The 19,856-nt window shown below is 39.3% G+C and overlaps 2 protein-coding genes across 20 annotated transcripts in view; both read left to right on the top strand.

Moving 5' to 3' along the window:
* Positions 1 to 1,494, top strand: part of LOC119495526 (NACHT, LRR and PYD domains-containing protein 12-like) — a 52,961-nt gene extending 51,467 nt beyond the window's left edge. For 6 of the 18 annotated variants that reach the window (XM_037782113.1, XM_037782111.1, XM_037782123.1 and 3 more), the window contains 2 exons: positions 166 to 212; positions 352 to 1,494. In XM_037782113.1, the coding sequence (XP_037638041.1) occupies positions 166 to 212; positions 352 to 905 (601 nt within the window). In that variant the 3' untranslated portion in view covers positions 906 to 1,494. The remainder of the gene's footprint in view (positions 1 to 165; positions 213 to 351) is intronic. The other 12 variants (XM_037782107.1, XM_037782106.1, XM_037782109.1 and 9 more) reach the window with 6 other exon arrangements.
* Positions 1,495 to 7,545: 6,051 nt separating this feature from the next.
* sncga (synuclein, gamma a) lies at positions 7,546 to 17,773 on the top strand. 2 transcript variants are annotated; one of them, XM_037782200.1, is made up of 6 exons: positions 7,546 to 7,897; positions 13,442 to 13,483; positions 13,678 to 13,805; positions 14,522 to 14,548; positions 16,985 to 17,041; positions 17,126 to 17,773. In XM_037782200.1, exons 1-5 carry the CDS (start codon positions 7,777 to 7,779, stop codon positions 17,039 to 17,041), a joined length of 375 nt encoding a protein of 124 aa, XP_037638128.1. In that variant the 5' UTR covers positions 7,546 to 7,776; the 3' UTR covers positions 17,126 to 17,773. The 2 variants fall into 2 exon arrangements, with proteins under 2 accessions (XP_037638128.1, XP_037638129.1); XM_037782201.1 differs by lacking the exon at positions 14,522 to 14,548 and having other exon boundaries at positions 7,624 to 7,897.
* Positions 17,774 to 19,856: the final 2,083 nt, after the last annotated feature.

Below are 19,856 nucleotides of genomic sequence, written 5' to 3'. Positions count from 1 at the left end.
CATCGGCCAATCAGAAGAAGCTCCACTGAACTAAAAGACTAGCAGCTGATTAATAATAAGTGCTCCATGTGAACATGTGAGTCCATTTGTGTATGAGAGCGATGTAATGTCCATGTTTCCATGCTGAAAGAGGAAGTGCCGCTCTGACCCCCCTCCTCCTTTCAGGGTGGAGCCTGCTGGAGTCCGATGGTTGACACCAGGTCTGAGGAAGTGTAAGTGTGTTTTTAATTTGATTCATGAAACATTCAACCAGTTTCAAACTCTGACATCACTCATTCAGATCTCTGATGTCATCATCAAAGATGATAGATTAATAACTGCAGCTGTATTGTGTCTTGTTCTCTCCATCAGATTCCTGTGAACTCACACTGGACACAAACACAGTACACAGAAACCTCAAACTGTCTAACAACAACAGGGAGGTGACATGTATGAATGAGGTTCAGTCATATCCGGATCATCCAGACAGATTTGACCGGTGGCCTCAGCTGCTGTGTAGAAGTGGTCTGACTGGTCGCTGTTACTGGGAGGTCGAGTGGACAGGAAGTGTTTCTATATCAGTGAGTTACAGAGGAATCAGCAAGAGAGGAAACATAGAAGACTGTGTGTTTGGAAGGAATGATCAGTCCTGGAGTCTGGACTGCTCTGATGATGGTTACTGTGTCTACCACAATAAGAGAATAACACCCTCCTCCTCCTCTTCCTCCTCCTCCTCCTCCTCCTCTGGTAGAGTAGCAGTGTATGTGGACTGTCCTGCTGGCACTCTGTCCTTCTACAGAGTCTCCTCTGACACACTGATCCACCTCCACACCTTCAACACCACATTCACTGAACCTCTTTATCCTGGGTTTGGGTTCAGGTCCTGGTCCAGTTCTGGTTCCTCAGTGTCTCTGTGTTCTCTGTAGGAGGGAAAGTCTCCTCCTGTTTGAGAAACTCTCTCACTGCTGACCAGATAGTTCAGTATGTACAGGATCACACACAGCTGATGTTAGTTCGTACCAACCTGATCTCTCAGTGGTTGTAAATACAGTTGGAGCAGGTGAGGGGTACCTGAGCTGGGCTGGACTCTGGGGGGGTTGAGAGCTCTCTGGGACTTGTGGTGTTGCCGATGGACGGCTGAAAGAGCTGAGCGAGGTCGATGTAATTACCTGAAATGATCTGTTGTCTGAGAGAAGGTGTGAAACAATATTTTTTAACTTTGTGTATAAAACTGAACTTTGTTGATTTGTGTGAAGAAACACCTTTGAATGTCAAACAAGAGTCTTTCAGGGTAAAATTCAGCATCTGTGGAAAAATACTTCCAACTTGTAAAGAGTTGGTTTGATTAGAACAAACTAAATTAATCATCTTTGGTCATCATGTAACAAATTAACAAACTTTGATAAGTGATGTTGAAATAAAAAGAAATCAAAGTTTTGGGATGATTCTAGATAATAAATGATGCTGGAAATCACATATAAATCATGTAAAGGAAAAATCACAACACTGTATAAAGTCAAGGATTTTTGTTAAATAAAGCTTCATTATTCAAGTTGAATTGTTCACTTTTTGTGTCGACGTCATGATGAGGTCACGGTGTTAGCTGGAGGCTAAACAAAGGAAAGACTGGAGGCTAACACCAGCAGTGGGCTAAAGCTACACATCTTAAATGTCATCTTGCTGTGTTGTTGGGTGCCAGAATCCAGATATCACAAACATTTGAGATGACAAACTGTGATTCGAGGCTCTAGCGAGCTACAATATCGGAGAAACGTTTCAGAGATGGAGAGTAAATGTTGTTAATATTTAGCCTTCTGCTAACCGCAGCCATGAGCCGTTTGGCTGCGGTTAGCAGAAGGCTAAACTATTAGCAACCCTTTCTCTCCATCTCTGAAACGCTTCGCTGATATTGTACGACTCTCTTTTTGACTGACTTTAATGAAGGATAGTTAACTATAGGCATCCAAACAAATCTGATTATTATATTTCAAAAGAGAGACATAAGAAGTTTGAACCAAATTACTGATCAAGATCCAACTCAGCTGTTTATTTAATGACGCCCGTGCGTCTCATACCGCCGCTAAAGGGTGCCTTATGCATCGGTATTCAACGCCAACAGCTGTGACAAATCATCGGTATTTGACGCCCTGGGAATGAGAACGGGCTGGCTATGCTTAAGTTCAATCGTAGTTTGAACGTAATGTCTAACGTAAGTCAGAGTTCACGAAATATTAACATTTTTATAGTTGCACCAACTGAAATAGTTCCAACGTAGACATAAGTTACAACTTAAATCTTACACCTAGCCCATAGTAGGTGTAAAGTCCTCCGTAAATTAGCGGTTGGCTAAATGGCGCATTGTTTTGAAAGGTGGGATAACTTTGTTGGATGAGGAGGAGTCTAAAAAAGTGCCGCTTTCATCCTTTTATCCGATGTGCTTGGCAGGTTGCGCTCCTGTCGCGCCTTGCTGTTACTAAGCAACCAAAAGTTGTGCGCTGCGATGACGATGATGATTAAGTTGCGGTAATTTAGCAGTAATTAAGTAAGCCAAAACCCCTCACAGTAGCTTTACTGCTTTGACTTTCATACAGCTGTGATCTGCTGCCTTCAGCTGAGTTACAGACAACAGCTCAGTGTGTGCAGGCTGCCGTTATACAACCACTGTGTGTCTGTCAGCAGACAATGGAGTCTTTAATTCAGATGAAAAGGAGGATAATACAGTGGAAAATCTGCTTCAACACAATGGCCCAAACACGACAGGCTTTTTCTCCATAACAGCTGACTTAATGTTTGAGGACACACACAGGAAAGTTACGTCACTGTGTCACAGGGTGATGCTGTTTGTCATGGATGTATAAAGAGAACTGGATTCAGCGTTGGAGGCTCCCATTCAATAGGCGTTAATGTAGAAATGAATTTGGTCGAAACTTACGGTGAGGCAGCCGAAGTAGCAGTAAAAAAAAAGCCAACGGAGGAAAACCTGTATTCTACTTTGTAGTTTTGGCTACGAAAGAGCAGCGGGGAAGAGACGTCGGGTCCTTAAAAGGACTGACAGCAGAGCCAGGACAAGGTGTGTAGGGAGGACACAGCATTTCTAGCGTCTGTTTAATGACAGCCAGTTACTTTATTATTTTCTGTACAGTTTAAAATGTAAAGCGGTTTATGGCACGGAGTGCAAGGCAGCATTAGACTAAAAATAGTTTAAGTACGATTATCTGTGTGTAGAAAAAAACAAAACTTTGTTACTGTGGAAGTACTGATCTGCCTCAGATTGTTCATCGCTTCACCGTCTGTAGTAACGGAGTCAATGAAGTAGCTAAATATGCTAGTGTACGTTATCTGAAGCTACTTCTTCAGGTCGTCCTCCCATCCCTCCATAGAAGAAAGCAGAGCTATGATCAGGTTCTTGGAGAGACGATTAGCGCACCTTTACCATGGGAAACGTTTCAGGTTCAGTGACACAATGCGTCGGCAGTTAGGCCCATAATTCACGCAAGGCATCATGGGGGCTGGGAATAAGGTGGATATGTGTCTTAAAAAAGGCAGTTGCTAACAAGTGTCTAAATGAGACGACTAAACGTCATCACTCCGACTCGTCCTCCTTTACAGCCTTGTGGTGTTTACTCGCGCTCATGTGACCGTGGTGTAGTCTGTTTATGGCCTAGTGTCATTTGTGGAGATTATCTTGATGAACAGAACGTGTCAGTATCATAAACGTGTGTTTACCACAGAGCTTATTTTCTGCAATAATCCAAAACCCAATGGAACAATCCCATTGGCTGTCAGATGATCACTTCCTGTTGGACTACAGAAATACGTCATCTCTGGAGCGCTCTATATGGACACTCAGTCTAAGACTGAGACTTGGAATAACTGTACAATTTGTCTATTTTTCACTGGAGCTTCCATTTACTTTTTACAAAATGAGTAAAAATGTGATAAAATTATTTTATGGAGACATCATAAACACTAATATTGAACTTCATGATCACAGTTAATCACAAAATTGTGAGTACCATCCTGTAAAATGTGTGAGAGTTAAAGGTTTGCTAAAAGAAATAAAGTTGAAGGCGTTGGATGAACAGTCGTATCAGACGGTGGACGGTGGAAGTGTTTTTGAGTGCAGTTCTCGGAGGATCTCAGGACTGGACAACTCGATCCAAATCACCTGTGTGAGGAATCCCACACCTGCCTGCTAATTGATAGTTGCAGCGTTTTAACGAGGGTGGTGGTGTGTGTGTGTTAGTTTCTCACATGCCATGGCATGAATGTTTCTGCAAACCCAGCAACAAGTCAACTCCAACGGGTCGACCGTCACCAGAGACGTAGGTTTTTAGCCGTGTGGCTGTTTAGACACTCAGCTCCGACTGGACTGTTTGTTCATTTTCTGTTTGTTAGTTCAGAATCTGTTTGTGGTGTATGTTTTTGAAACAGTTTTAATATAATAATGACACCCGATCTGGCAGATCATATCCATTTGACTCTTTTTTTGAGGACTAATAATCAAAAATACTTAATTTGGCTCATAATTTCACCTCTAGTGCAGCTTCTGAAATTTCTTTGACTTCAGGAGTCAAACTACGAAATCATCTAAATATCCATCAGATGTTTCCAGTGTTTTCCTTTTATTCTTAATATAGAGAGGTGAAGTCCCGCCCCTTCTGGTGGACCACCATAGGACTTTATTTTGAAAAAAACATAAACGGTAGTCAACGGAGAGACATCAATTATTTTTTTTATCCCGTATGAATTGCTCCATTAATCACACATATGATGTTTGTCAATTTAAAACATAATTTTGCAAGTCAAGAAAGTTTGTTGTAAAACTGTTGAAGTATCAGACTGTGAAAATACGTCATTAGAAAGACGACACACCCAAAAGTGTGGTAGTGACATCTCTCTCTCTGAAGCTACGATGCCTGGTTGTTTCCTACTTGGATGAACTCACACCAGCAACTGGTCTCGCTCGTTCTTTCTCTTCCCGACTGATAAAAAGATCAGGAGTCGCTTGATAAAACACATCAGGTCAGATAACGTTTCATCTGTGACTGGAACATAGCTAAGTTAGCTAGCTAGCTAGTGGTGACGACGAGAGATGTAGTTCACTGAGCGGTTTCACACAAAACTAAATGATGCTACGACAAACTGAGACTTTCTAGATTTGAAAAAATATTCTATATATTCTCCTAATTGAATTAAGTTTTAAATTGACAATCATCATATGTGTGATTCATGGAGCAATTCAAACGGGACGCTTCACCCCGTTGCGGCGATACGTCAACGTGGACGCCGTATTGGACAGGGCAAGACTGGCCTGTAACCCTATACAAGTGAACGGGGCTGTTTTTCTGGATAAAAAGCACAATAACGTCTACATTTCTCAAGCGATTTCAACGAGTCGTTATTATATTAAAGGGTTTATGATCTATGAGGAGTAGAAAAATAAAGTTTGTTCTCCAGTTACTTAGAATCTGGATAGTTGAGCTATAATCGCTGCTGGACGCTCAGGAGACAAGTGTGAACCGTTGATAATGTGAGAAATGTTTAAAGGAAAATGTGATATGAGTACTAAGTTTTTCATAATTACCTAATAATTGATTGAATCCCACCATATCGAAGGACAGACCGGTGATCCTTGAACCGAAAGCAGTGACGTTAACGTATTTAACAGTTTTTCACCAAAATCTTTCGGGAAAAGAAAAAAAAAACGTTTGTTAACTTAACGTTACTCCTCGTAGATCGTAAACCCTTTAATACAATGACGAGTCGTTGAAATCGGTTGAGAAATGTAGACGTTATAGTGCTTTTTTTCCAGAGAAACGGCAGCTCCCTCGTTCACTTGTATAGGGTTACAGGCCAGTCTTGCCAGGTCCAATATGGCGCCCACGTTGACAGAGTCAATGCGGTGTCTACGTATATATGTCTATGTATATACTGTATGTCTATGTATATACTGTATGTCTATGGTATAGCAACCATCAAAAACTTCACACTGACATTCTTAAAGAGGAATAAAACAGCATTTCCTCACATGGATCAATGACACAACTCATCAATAAGTGTGTGCGTGTGTGTGCAAGTCTGATGGTCAGTATTGATCAATGCCGTTTGAGGCTGTCATCCCCACAGTAACCCACAGCAGCCCATAATGTTGCTGCGGATCGCCCCCTCCTCCTCGTCTCCTCCTCATCCATCCTGGAAAAAAAAAGAAATGAAATGGGGTCTAAAAATAGACCGGCGCCGGCTGTTAGCCAATCAGAGAATGAGGGTTTGATGCAGCCAAGGGTGTGTCTGGGAGTGTGTGTGTGTGTGTGTGTGTGTGTGTGTGTGTGTGTGTGTGTGTGTGTGTGCGTGTGTGTGTGTGTGTGTGTGTGTGATGTGCTGAGTCACATCCAGGTTTCTGATGTCCTCCACCCTCGGCGGCCATTTGAGTGGTCATCACCGATTCAGCTGACTTTGTATTGATCACTGATCAGCCCATCAGCTATGCGGCAGGCGTATATAGTACCGTTTTTAAATCCTTCATCAGGCGGTCCTTGATTTATTTGATACGTGTGATTCAATCCCCAGAAAAATCTGAGTTTCATAGACTTTGTTTCCTGCGTTCTGGTGACTTCTAAAGAATGGAAATAGCACCGGTGGAGTCTGCGTTGGTTCAGGCGGCTCACTGAACCCCCCTAGAAATGCATCTATATTTTTATAATAACACAGAACTAATCATTTATTGTAATGAAATAAGGTTCATCAGACTTTGACCTTCAGCGCGCACTGGGGCGATTTGCAACCGAGTGTGAAAGGGGATGAGAGTCAGTACCTCCAAGTCTGAGGCCGTGGTTCTCTGCTGGAAAACGGTGAATTGCACCCGCCTGGTGGGGAGTGAGTCTTTGCTCAATTTGCCCATTCTGGTAAAGATATCTATCAGATATCTTACAGATACTATTTTTGATTTTCTTCAGAAATTTTACTGACATTTTCCCAACATTTTTCAGTTATTTTCCCAATATTTTTACGGGTACTTTACCTGATATTTGTTGTGTATTTTACTGACATTATTTTGTATAAGTTTTGTGATATTTTTCAAATTTATGTTACTGATACTATTTGGAAATCTTTCAGAAATTTCACTGATATTTTCCAAATATATTTCAGATATTTTTGGTGGACTTTCCCTGTTATTGTTTTTAAAAATATTTTACTGATATTATTTGGGATTTTTCAGATATTTTTCAGACATGTACGTCTCAGTACTGCATTAGTGCAGTAGCGTGTAAAATAACGTACACAACATCCTACAAGATAGCTAAAGCCCGGCAGACAATATGGATGAAATCCAGGTTAAATCCAGTTTTAACCCCGTTTTGTTTCCTCCTCTTCACTTCTTTTCTTCTTGTTTCTTTTCTGTCTCTTCTTTTTCTCTTTTCACCAGTCTATCTCTGCTCCCCTCTCTCTCTCTCTCTCTCTCTCTACTGCACAACAAGAGTCCCATGTTGCCTCCATATATCACCCTCCCTCTCTCCCTCTATCTCTCTCTACTGCACAACAAGAGTCCCATGTTGCCTCCTTATATCACCCTCCCTCTCTCCCTCTCTCTCTCTCTCACGTGCCCTCTCTCCACCCCTTCCCTCCCTCTCTCTCTCTCTGGTCCATTAGCTGGAAGAACAGATCACTGACAGACGAGAAGAGAAGAGACGACTGAGGCAGACAGAGCAGAAGAAGAAGAAGAAGAAGAAGAAGAAAGAGAGACAGAAGAGAAAACAACTGAATAAAAAGAGATAAGAAGAGAGAAGAAGAAGCATCATGGACGCTCTGAAGAAGGGATTCTCCATGGCGAAGGATGGAGTGGTGGCCGCCGCCGAGAAGACGAAGGCCGGCGTGGGTGAGGCCGCCACCAAGACCAAGGAGGGGGTCTTCTACGTCGGTGAGAGGGCGGATGGATGAATGGATGGATGGATGGATGGATGGATGGAAGGAAAGTGAAATTCAACAACTAACATTTTTGTTTTGTGGTGGAGGAAAAGTGACATTGTGAGGGGAAGAAGGGATGATGGAGAGATGAAGGGGTGAACTGGAAAAGGTTAAATGTGACGTGAAATGATCAAATCTGTGAGTTAGTTTTTTGATGGAAAGTGAAGGATGGAGGGAGGGATAGAGGGAGGACAAGAAGCTGAATCTTAAAATATTAAAATCATAAAAAAAGAAAGAGAGAGAGAGAGAGACGGGTGGAGGAAAAGTGCAATTCATCATGTCATTGTGAAGTAAATTTAAAGATATTTCAGTCTATTTTCAGCAGGAATGAGGGATGAAAAAGGATGGATGGAGAGATGATGGGAGAAAGAAGGATAAAAGAGAAAAGGTTGAATTTGAGGTAAAAAAAATGTAGGTCTTTTTTTTTTTAAAGGGATGGGTGAAGGACTGGTGATATTCAAGAACATACTGGGATGGATGAAGGAGGGATGGGTGGAGGACAAGAAGCTGAATCTTAAAATATTAAAATCAGTAAAAGAAAGAGAGAGACGGGTGGAGGAAAAGTGCAATTCATCATGACATTGTGCATTAAATTCAAAGAAATTTAAGTCTATTCTCAGCTGGAATGGGGCATGAAAAAGGATGGATGGAGGGATTAAAGGAGGGATAGGTGGAGGACAAGAAGCTGAATACTAAAATATTAAAATCAGACATAGAGAGAAGGAAAAGAGAGAGACGGGTGGAGGAAAAGTGCAATTCATCTTGACATTGTGCATTAAATTTGAAGATGAAGGGTGGATGGAAAGATGGAGGGATGAGGGGAGGGATACGAGAGAGGAAATGGCAGGAAACAAAGATAATTTTCACAATAAATGCATGTTAAAATTTCTGATCTGTGGTGGAAAATGAAGGAGAGATGGGTGGAGGACAGGAAGAGATGGAGGGGTGGAGTTCCGTCAGCTTCAGGAAGTGCTGTTAGCTCGTTGTTGGCGTGTTGACAGCAGGCCGCGGCATCGACGGCGCCATCATGAGGCCAAACAGGAAAACACAACATGACCTGCCGTCACCTGAACACAACACAAAATAAAGAATAGAAACACAAATATCACACTATGAAAATACTCTGTTACAGTAAAAAGTACTTATACTACACAGTAAATATACTCTGTTACAGTAAAAGTACTAATACCACACAGTAAATATACTCTGTTGCAGTAAAAAGTACTTATACTACACAGTAAACATACTCTGTTACAGTAAAAGTACTAATACCACACAGTAAAAATACGATGAGACAGTAAAAGTACTAATACCACACAGTAAATATACTCTGTTACAGTAAAAGTACTATTATCACAGAAGAAACAAACACACCTTTCACCATGTTCTGTATCTGCATGTGTGTGTTTATTCTTTGTTGACATGACAAAACAACCTGGGTCCACAGGAAGTGATGTCACACTCCCCTGTGGCGGTGGTTGTTGTGTTTCTCTACTGTCCTGCTGTTATAACACACACCTGAACTAACCACAGACACTCTACTGTCCTGCTGTTATAACACACACCTGAACTAACCACAGACACTCTACTGTCCCACTGTTATTACAGACACCTGAACTAACCACAGACACTCTACTGTCCCACTGTTATTACAGACACCAGAACTAACCACAGACACTCTACCGTCCCACTGTTATTACAGACACCTGAACTAACCACAGACACTACTGTCCTGCTGTTATTACAGACACCTGAACTAACCACAGACACTCTACTGTCCCACTGTTATTACAGACACCTGAACTAACCACAGACACTACTGTCCTGCTGTTATTACAGACACCTGAACTAACCACAGACACTCTACTGTCCTGCTGTTATTACAGACACCTGAACTAACCACAGACACTCTACTGTCCTGCTGTTATTACAGACACCTGAACTAACCACAGACACTCTACTGTCCCACTGTTATTACAGACACCTGAACTAACCACAGACACTCTACTGTCCTGCTGTTATTACAGACACCTGAACTAACCACAGACACTCTACTGTCCTGCTGTTATTACAGACACCTGAACTAACCACAGACACTCTACTGTCCTGCTGTTATTACAGACACCTGAACTAACCACAGACACTCTACTGTCCTACTGTTATTACAGACACCTGAACTAACCACAGACACTCTACTGTCCTGCTGTTATTACAGACACCTGAACTAACCACAGACACTCTACTGTCCTGCTGTTATTACAGACACCTGAACTAACCACAGACACTCTACTGTCCTGCTGTTATTACAGACACCTGAACTAACCACAGACACTCTACTGTCCCACTGTTATTACAGACACCTGAACTAACCACAGACACTCTACTGTCCCGCTGTTATTACAGACACCTGAACTAACCACAGACACTCTACTGTCCTGCTGTTATTACAGACACCTGAACTAACCACAGACACTACTGTCCTGCTGTTATTACAGACACCTGAACTAACCACAGACACTACTGTCCTGCTGTTATTACAGACACCTGAACTAACCACAGACACTCTACTGTCCCACTGTTATTACAGACACCTGAACTAACCACAAACACTACTGTCCTGCTGTTATTACAGACACCTGAACTAACCACAGACACTCTACTGTCCCACTGTTATTACAGACACCTGAACTAACCACAGACTCTCTACTGTCCTGCTGTTATTATAGACACCTGAACTAACCACAGACACTACTGTCCTGCTGTTATTACAGACACCTGAACTAACCAAAGACACTCTACTGTCCTGCTGTTATTGCAGACACCTGAACTAACCACAGACACTTCCTCTGTGGATCTGTGACATTCAGCCCTTGACGTTCAGGGGCTTATGGGAAATGGTGTTCATGAAATAAATATATTAAAGGGACCGTTTGTAACTTCTTACAGATATAAATCTACCGGGTCGGGATCCCATGCGCGCTCGCATGTGGCTACGCTTTTCAGACCGCTCCTCTGCCTGCCTGCACAAACACAACGCGCGCATTCTCACTCCAGCTCACGTTCATGCACGCTCACTACACACTGCAGGAGAGTTAGTTTAGCTCTTAGAATATCTAGTGAAAGTGGACGTTTGTGCGGAAATAAATGCTGCAGCTCCTCCAGACCAACAGAGGTTTTCTGTGTCTTGTGAAGTGACGGGGCTCCGCAGTGAGAAGCGTTACCGTCTCCGACCGGGTGCCGGTGTCTCCCTGCGGGCGCTGTCGGGAGGCGATAACGATTCTCTTCCTGCTTCAGCCCCGGCACCAACCCGCTTTTCCTGCTTCAGCCCCAGAGGCTGAGGCAGGAAAAGCCAACACTAGGATCAGCAGTGATTCATGGCTCACTGTGTTGAGCGATGCTCGTTCATATCTATGTAGAACGAGCAAGCACGAGCCCGACGCTGACTTTCGTTGACTTAACAGCCACAGGTGTTGCTGTTAACAAGCATTTCTGAAAGTTACAAATAGTCCCTTTAAATATTAAATAAACAATAACATTATTTATATTCTTTCATTAAGTCTTATAATCTTACGGAGCGAGCCACATGATATAGTGTTGATAAAGCTGATTTTTATTTATTAGAATTGTTATAAATGTTAATAGACTTTTGAATGAGGTTTTCTATTATTAACTCATTCTAAAGTGTTATTTCCTCGCCATCTTGGGACATTTCATACTCAGCTTGTTGTAGATCATCTAAAGGACGTTTGCCAACAGTTAAAACACAATAATTGTTGATTATAGTTGCACAGTCCTACTTGGCAGAAAGAAACGGCGTCCATCAGATGAGATAAAACCTGCAGCCTCATCAAATATGGATCATATGTGGTTATACCGTGAGCTGCCTTCCTGTAACTGACTCAACGTGCAGCAGAAACATCGGCTTCGGTTGGAATCCGCCGCAGTCGTTCCACACACAGTGTGTCTCTGTGCTGTTTGTTGTGTGAGCAGCAGACAAAGAGTCTGTTCAGTTTGATCCGTCACATGTCCGACCAGCACGACGCCCACTGGGAGAACCATCAGGCCCAGTCTGGATCTGGACCAAACTACAACAACAAGAAGCTGGCCGAGAGCTGGAGTCCACTAAGCACTGATCCATAATAACCTCACAGACACAGACGGTATTGTTTGGCTCAATTAGAGCCTGGAAAAGTAGGACAAATTGGAAATCTACATAAAACAAAATGAAGTAAGAATAAAATCCTAACGTGGGCTTCATGCTGCTGGTTGTGTTAAACTAGGTGACATGAATAAATAATTCAGTTGGTCTCTTCAGAGGAAACCAGGTCAGATCCAGAGTCATACTGAAACTAGAACTGATGCAGACAGATGGTTGTTTGTTTGTTTGTTGAGGCGTCAGGTGAAAGTGGACAAGAGCTATTTTTATTTCCTTCACATGTGACCCAGATCTGTTTCGGTTTTTTTTCACCTTAAAAAAATCACAGTAAATTTGAGGTTTTACTCCTGATAAAAAACGTCTCGCAGGAAGTGTTGGGTTTGTATCGACTGCAAAATAAAAAAAGGGCAGATCATAAAACAGGGAGATACGACGGCGTATCAGGACCATCGTAATCTCAGAGAATATCCAAGTTATTTTTTCACAAATTTCAGACTTTTATCTCAGAGGATTTTAAAGTTGTTGTTTTTTTGGTGAATTTACGACTTTAATCTCAGAGAATAACCAATTTTTTTTTGTTTGTTTTTTTCGTAAATTTACGACTTTAATTTCAGAGAATAACCAAGTTTTGTTTTTTTTATTTACGAATTTAATCTCAGAGAATGACCAATTTTTTTTTCTTAAATTACAACTTTAATCTCAGAAAATAACCATGTTTTTTCCCGTAAATTTACGTCTTTAATATCAGAGAATTTCCAAGTTATTATCATAAATTTATGACTTTAATCTCAGAGAATATCTAGGTTTTTTTCTCTTGAATGTACGACTTTAATCTGAGAAATTCATCCTTTTTTTTCTCTTAAATTTGCCACTTCAATCTCAGAAAATATTCAAATTTAGTTTTCGTAAATTGCCACCTTAATCTCAGAAAATATTCAAGTTTAGTTTTCTTAAATTTACTACTTTAATCTCAGGGAATATCCATTTTTTTTAACAAATTTACCACTTTAATCTCAGAGAATATTCAAATTTAGTTTTCGTAAATTTACGTCTTTAATCTCAGAGAACATCCAAGTTTTTTTCTCGCAAATATATTACTTTGATCTTGAGTTTTTTTCTGAATATTTCTCCCCTCCCCCAGGTCTGTAGTTATTTTTATTATTTTTTTTACCTACAATGGCCCTAATACACCGTTGTAGGGAGGACTCTTACTAACATATCATCAAGTATTCTTATAAATGGAAATTAGAAGTGAAAATGAATTTCAATTATAAGACTGTTTCACAGCACTGCAGGTAAATAATATCAATATTCAACCATGTTTTTTTTAATCTTCTCAAGGAAACAAGACGATGGAGGGAGTGGTGACCGGCGTGAACACAGGTAACTAACCACGACACTGAAAAAAAACAGAAATTATTTATTATTCAGTTTTCATCTCTGTTATTAATAGTTTTTATTGAAGGAAAGAAGAAGAACATCAGTAGAACAGCTGATGGTGTTTGAGACATGAGAAAACACATCTGCGATGCTAAACAGTATTTCTTTACGTCTTCTTCCTGTTTCCTGTCGTCCAGTCGCCCAGAAATCGAACGAACAGGCCAACGTCGTTGCTGACACTGCGGTTGCCGGGGCCAATGAGGTGGCCACGTCAGCGGTGGAGGGCGTGGAGAACGCGGCGGTGGCGGGTGGATTCATCAGCACGGTGAGTGATGACCCCAAAACACTGTTGTTTACCTTAGACAGGAGTTAATGTGGGCTTTTATTTCTGTGAAAAATCATCTATTAATGTGTTATTATATATTTAAATAGTGGTTATTGTAGTTTACATTTTAATGTTTTCTTTCAAATTTTTATAAATTCTGTTTTAATAAAATTTAATCAGTCAGTTGTCATTTTTAAATAAAACTTAAATAAAAAAATAAATTCTTTAAATTAAAAATAAATTAATTTAAATGCAGTTTTCATTAGAGTGTAAGTGTATTTAAGGTACATTAACAGAAATTCAGAATATTATTCTGGTATTTAAGAGGTGGTTGGTGCAGGTATTAGTAATATAAACAAAGTCTAAAATAGAAATGTATTTATTTACATTAATTTTTCTTTGTTCAGCCCAAAGTTACTTCTCATTTTCTACTCTGCATATTAAAAAAAAAAAACTTTTTTAACTTAATTTAAATTTGTAAGTTTTTAATTTCCAATGTTTCACATTTAAATAATCAATAAAAACATAAACAGTGAATATAAACAAAACATGGCTGCCTCTTAATATTGATTATGTTAATATTGATTCTCTGCCTCTGTCCCATCATGTACTGTATATATATATATATATTACAGTAATTCATATTATAATCTGTGTTGTGTTGATAACCTTCATTTTTTTGTCTTCACAAATCTCTGGTGATTGGATGAGAACAGGAGGAGGCGGCACCAGAGGCTGAGGAGGTGTCTGATTGGTCGGGGGTGGGGGAGGAGGGGTTGAGTGACGGACTGATTGCATTGCATGATGCTCGTTGCCTGATGTGACTTTTTGACGTTAAAATGCATTACAGGGATAATATTAATAAAATAACAATATTTCCTGCAGATGATGTCAGTGGAGTTTCACTAACATCTGCAAGAAATATTATATTTGAATTGATTAATGTTATTTAGATGTGTGTGTCATCAGCAGTAGTGGAAGTACCGGTACTGGTACAGTTAACCGGTTCTGATGGGGAGAATCCTTTAAGGCACGGTCACACATTTAGTCTGTGGTTGGCCAAAAAAATCTTAACATATTAAGTAATGAGTCTATAAAATACTGTAATCAGACAATAACTCATCGGTGTACTTCAGTACAAATGTTGTGGTTCTACTATATCTCAGAGGGAAATATTGTACATTTTACTGAACTACATTTATTTAATAATTTTAAATACGAATTACGTTGCATGTTCAGATTAATTATACAAAATATATAAATACATTATGGCTGTTAAAGTTAACGCGATAATAACGCGTCAACGCAAATTTGTTTTAACGCCACTAATTTCTTTAATGCATTAATGCAAATTGTGATTTTTAAGTTGTAGCGGGCTCAATTTTACTTGTACTGTAATCTCTGAGAATATCCACATTTTTTGGTTTTTGTAAATTTAAAACTTTAATCTCAGAGAATATTAAATTTTTTTTGTAAATTTACAACTTTAATCGCATAAAATATCCACGTTTTTCCCCACAAATTTATGACTTTAATCGCAGAGAATATCTTTGTTTTTCCAAGCAAATTTACAACTTTAATCTCAGAGAATATCCACATTTTTTTTTTTTTACATTTGTTTTCGTAAATTTACGACTTTTAGCTCAGAGAAAAAAAGTAAATTACATACACATACACATACACAATCACCAAAACAATCCCTGCGAAAAGCCAGGAAAAATGTGTCGGCCAGAAATGTGTCAGACTCAGGACACATTCTCTATAGTAGTAGTAGTAGTAGTAGTAGTAGTAGTAGTAGTAGTAGTAGCAGTAGTTGTTGTTGTTGTTATTATAGTAAGAACATAATGGCTTACAGAGCAGTAAACATTATGTAACTCACTGATATGACTAGACAGCTCTTTTATATGGCCAGACTTTTATTTGCATTACAAATATTTAAGCAGGAATACAGCATGGCTAGAAAGCTGATAATATCAATGTATGATAATGGTATCTACTCAGATTTATAAAACTAACAAAGCATGAAGGAGAAAGATGCATGGTATGTCGTTGGCAGAAATAAAAACATTGTTCTTTCTGCGAAAATCTGTTTGATGTTCGACATTATGCTGATGACACCCTTCTTTACTTTACTAACAACAACTGCTCCCTTTAGAGAAAGACCGGTTTACTTGTTTGATCTATTTTCAAACTCTATTAATGTTTGTTTAGTTCGGATCAATTTCCCAATGTTGATGATTATCACACTTGGCTAGTTGTGTTTTGAAATCTAGGAAACAAAGAAACGAGTCTAGAAACAAGAAACGATGAAGATCAGGTTGGAATTAGTTTTTAGGGGTGTAGAAGTGTTTCCTGTCACAGGATTTAGTCATCACATCAACAATGACTAACATGGCTGTTTCTTTCAGCTTCAGCTCATCTTTGGCTTCATCTCTGCGCTCCTGTTGTCGTACAATTGTGCAGATACAAAGTTATACTTCTCCCAAAGCAAATGGTGTAAATACGTACGATTCTTAAAGGGTTCAAACAGAAGAGACAATTAGAAAAGTCAGTTTAGTCAACAGGATAGAAAGATGTGTTAAATCTTCCGTTTATAAATTCAAAAGACAAACACATCTAAATGAAGTGCAGTCATTGTTCATGTTATTAGTTTCACCTGTGTGAAATTATCTATTAATGTATAAAAAATGTATTAGTTTTGTTTTAATTTAAATTTAACTAGCCAGTTGTCAACATCATATTTCTTTTTACAAACTTTTTAAAATTTGAGTTTATTTGAATAATTTAGTTTGAATATAAGTAAAAACAAAATGTAGCTTATTTTCATTAAAAAATGTTAATTTAACTTTTTTAAATGCAGTTTTAGTAATTATATATTTAAATAGTGGTTATTGTAGTTTACATTTTTTTATTAGTTTTCTCTTTAATTTAACATTTAAAATGTTACTTTTAAGAAGAAGAAAAGTCAGCTTTGTTAACAGGATAGTAAAATGTGTTTTGCAGGTTGAATATTCAGTTTATAAGGAACGCTTAAGAGACAAACATGGACTTCAGCCAGTATTCATGTTATTATTTGCACCTGTGTTGTTGTTCTGGGAGGAGTGTAGCTTTGCATATGACTGGATTTGTATGGAGGTGTAGTTTGGTGTCATGTGACCTCTGCTCTGTCTCTGCTGCAGGTCGACCACCCAAAAACAGAAGCAGGAGGAGAACAGACCGAACTGGCGGCACAGTAGGTGAGGTGGCTGAATTTCAAACCACACATTTCTATGTTCACACTTTAATTTAACCCCCTTCATTTTGTTTTCTTTCTGTTTCAGAATCTCGTCCTCACTTCCTGTTTCTTCCTGTCCAATGAGCAACGAGAGAAGAGGAACCTTTACATTTTAGCTGTCGCTCAACCCTCTGACCTCTGACCCTCCCTGAGAGATTCATCCCCATCTACCGCGTTTCACTTAACCTCATTAACCAATAGAAAGCCTCCTCTTCTTCCTCATTGCCTTCCCTCCCGTTGCCGTGGTTACACTGCCTCACACTCATCGTACACACACACACACACACACACACACACACACACATAAACACAATGATGTCAACATTCAGAATTTAATCAGGTCGTATGCGTCCATACTCTCAGCTGATTGGTCGGTGTGTGATGACATCACCCACCTGGCCGGGTGTTCACTTAATGATGCCGCAAGTGTCCTACAAGCCCCGCCCCTCTCCCTGTCAATCACCCTGCTGACCCCGCCCCCTGACTGACAGATATCTGAAGCCTTGTGAATGCATGTTGCTTTACTGACACACACCTAAAATACTAGAAAACACACACACATGAACTAATAATGACTCACACACACACACACACACACACATGAACACACACCTGCAGTCTGTTTCTGATATTAACTGAGCTGATTTCTTTTAAAAAAAAAACAGAAGTGAAATAAAAATTTGTTTGAAATCCACCTCTATGTTTCTGCTTCACTGTTACATTAAAATAGAATAAAATATACCATGTCAATACAAAAACAAACACAAAAAAGAGCGTACTGCTGTACTGGACCACAGTAAAAGTACAATGAATGAGTGTACTGCTATACTGGACGACAGTAAAAAGTACAATAAATGAGCATACTGCTGTATATATATATATATATATATGTAGTAAATCCTCTGTTGTGTACCAGGAGTATTAATGCAGCCAGCCAGTAGGTGGCGCATTGGACTAAATATCCAACTGTGGGAAGTGTAAAAATACTCTGTTACAGTAAAATTACTAATAACTGTAGATAATGCTGTTACTGTAAAAGTACTAATACTAATATGTTTACTTCAGTAAGAATTATTTATTTTAATATATTTAACCCTGAGGTACTGTGATTTTTACTGAATACTTCTTCCACCTCTGAGTATATTCAGCCCAGCCGCACAGCGGTTTGTGAAATAGACATAAAATTTAACGTATTGATTTCAAGTACGTAGACACATTTTTTTCGTGATGTTCAGCACAAAATTTATTCGAATGTAATCCGCGTAGTTGTGAACCAGGAAGTATAAAGAGCAGCGAACACAGTGTAGGGAGGAGGTCGGGATGGATGGGTGGGTTTAAAAACAGGAGACTTTCACCAGGAAACCGCTGTTCAATTCCCGTGTAAAAACACAAGTAAGCGTTGATTTATTTGTCACGTAACTTCCGTATTTAAGTTACGGAACTTACGGTGTTATTTTAACCCAAACCACGATCTTTTCCTAAACCTAACTAACCAGTTTTTGTCACGTAACTTTCGTACTTAAGTTATAGTACTTCTGGAGTTATTTTAACCCAAACCACGATCTTTTCCTAAACCTAAATAACCAGTTTTTGTCACGTAACTTTCGTACTTAAGTTATAGTACTTGTTATAAATTCTTTCATTGTCAAATGGCAGCCTCTGCCATGGACAGGATAACCTCATCAAAATCATTCCCCTGCCTGCTGGCCAATTACACACAGGTGGCCTCAATCCACTGAGGCCATTCATTCCCCTCCCCCTGATTGGCAACTGCAGTCAGGTGTGTTGCTCCAAAGACTATATAAGGCCCACAGCTGAGAGCAGTAGAGCTCTCTGCTGCACCATCCAACCATGCCATGCGTCCCTGCGAATGTAAGCCTGTTATTTGACCTATGTTAATTTGCAACCCCTTGTTTTCAAGCCAGTTATTGACCACAGCTTGTAATTGTTCATTTGTTATTTAGTATTTAATTTATATTACTAATTTGATTTATGTATTCTTTTGCACTGCAGAAACCATGGTTTGGATGCCAATAAACCCCCTTAAACTGATTCCGTCGTCCTCTCTCTTTAATTTGAGAATCTTAGGCGGTTGGCCCTGCCGGAACCCAAGAAAGTTTTATTAGTACTTCTAGAGTTATTTTAACCCAAACCACAATCTTTTCCTAAACATAACTAAGTAGCTTTTGTGACGTAACTTACATACTTACAGTAAGTACGGTAAGTATTTTTATTTTGAAAAGACTGGAGCGGAAATGCCATGTGTGTCACGTGTTGCTGGACATTCATACGAAAACGCAAAAAAAATACGTTGTTGAAAGTCGTGCTGAGCGTCACGAAAAAAAAAAAAGGGAAATTCGTGTCTATGTACACAAATCAGATTACATTTTTGTGACTATTTCAAGAACTGCCGTGAGACTGTATTAGTATATATCATGTCTACACTCTTTACTGTGACTTTATCTCTATTTATTTGATATTTTATTCACCTATTTGCTCTGTTTGTAACATTTATAGCACATTTATTTTAAATATTTTTTTTACATATCACCTACGTTATCTTATCATATGTTTTTCTATGATGCTTTAAATTAGTTTATATAATAAATATGTTGCTGCTTCAGTTCAAAATCAGTCACTGTCACTTTAAACAACCTGTAATTGTCTATAATTACACATATCCCAGTTATATCAGGTTAATAAATAGCTTTAGTTTTAATTGTAATTTGTAGTTTTGATACTTTCACCTGATCTCCAGACAAACGAGTACTTCCAGA

Source organism: Sebastes umbrosus, chromosome 10, assembly GCF_015220745.1.
Source record: "Sebastes umbrosus isolate fSebUmb1 chromosome 10, fSebUmb1.pri, whole genome shotgun sequence".
Lineage (NCBI taxonomy): Eukaryota > Metazoa > Chordata > Actinopteri > Perciformes > Sebastidae > Sebastes > Sebastes umbrosus.
Note: the sequence above shows the minus strand (reverse complement) of the source record. Positions and strands in the feature narration are given on the sequence as shown.

What these genes read in the sequence shown, in the direction of transcription:
- sncga (XM_037782200.1), top strand. Translation starts at nt 7,777, where the DNA reads ATGGACGCTCTGAAGAAGGGATTCTCCATGGCGAAGGATGGAGTGGTG. An exon ending in GGTGACCGGCGTGAACACAG is followed by an intron (nt 13,484 to 13,677) that starts GTAACTAACCAC and finishes CCTGTCGTCCAG; the next exon opens with TCGCCCAGAAATCGAACGAA. An exon ending in CGGGTGGATTCATCAGCACG is followed by an intron (nt 13,806 to 14,521) that starts GTGAGTGATGAC and finishes GGATGAGAACAG; the next exon opens with GAGGAGGCGGCACCAGAGGC.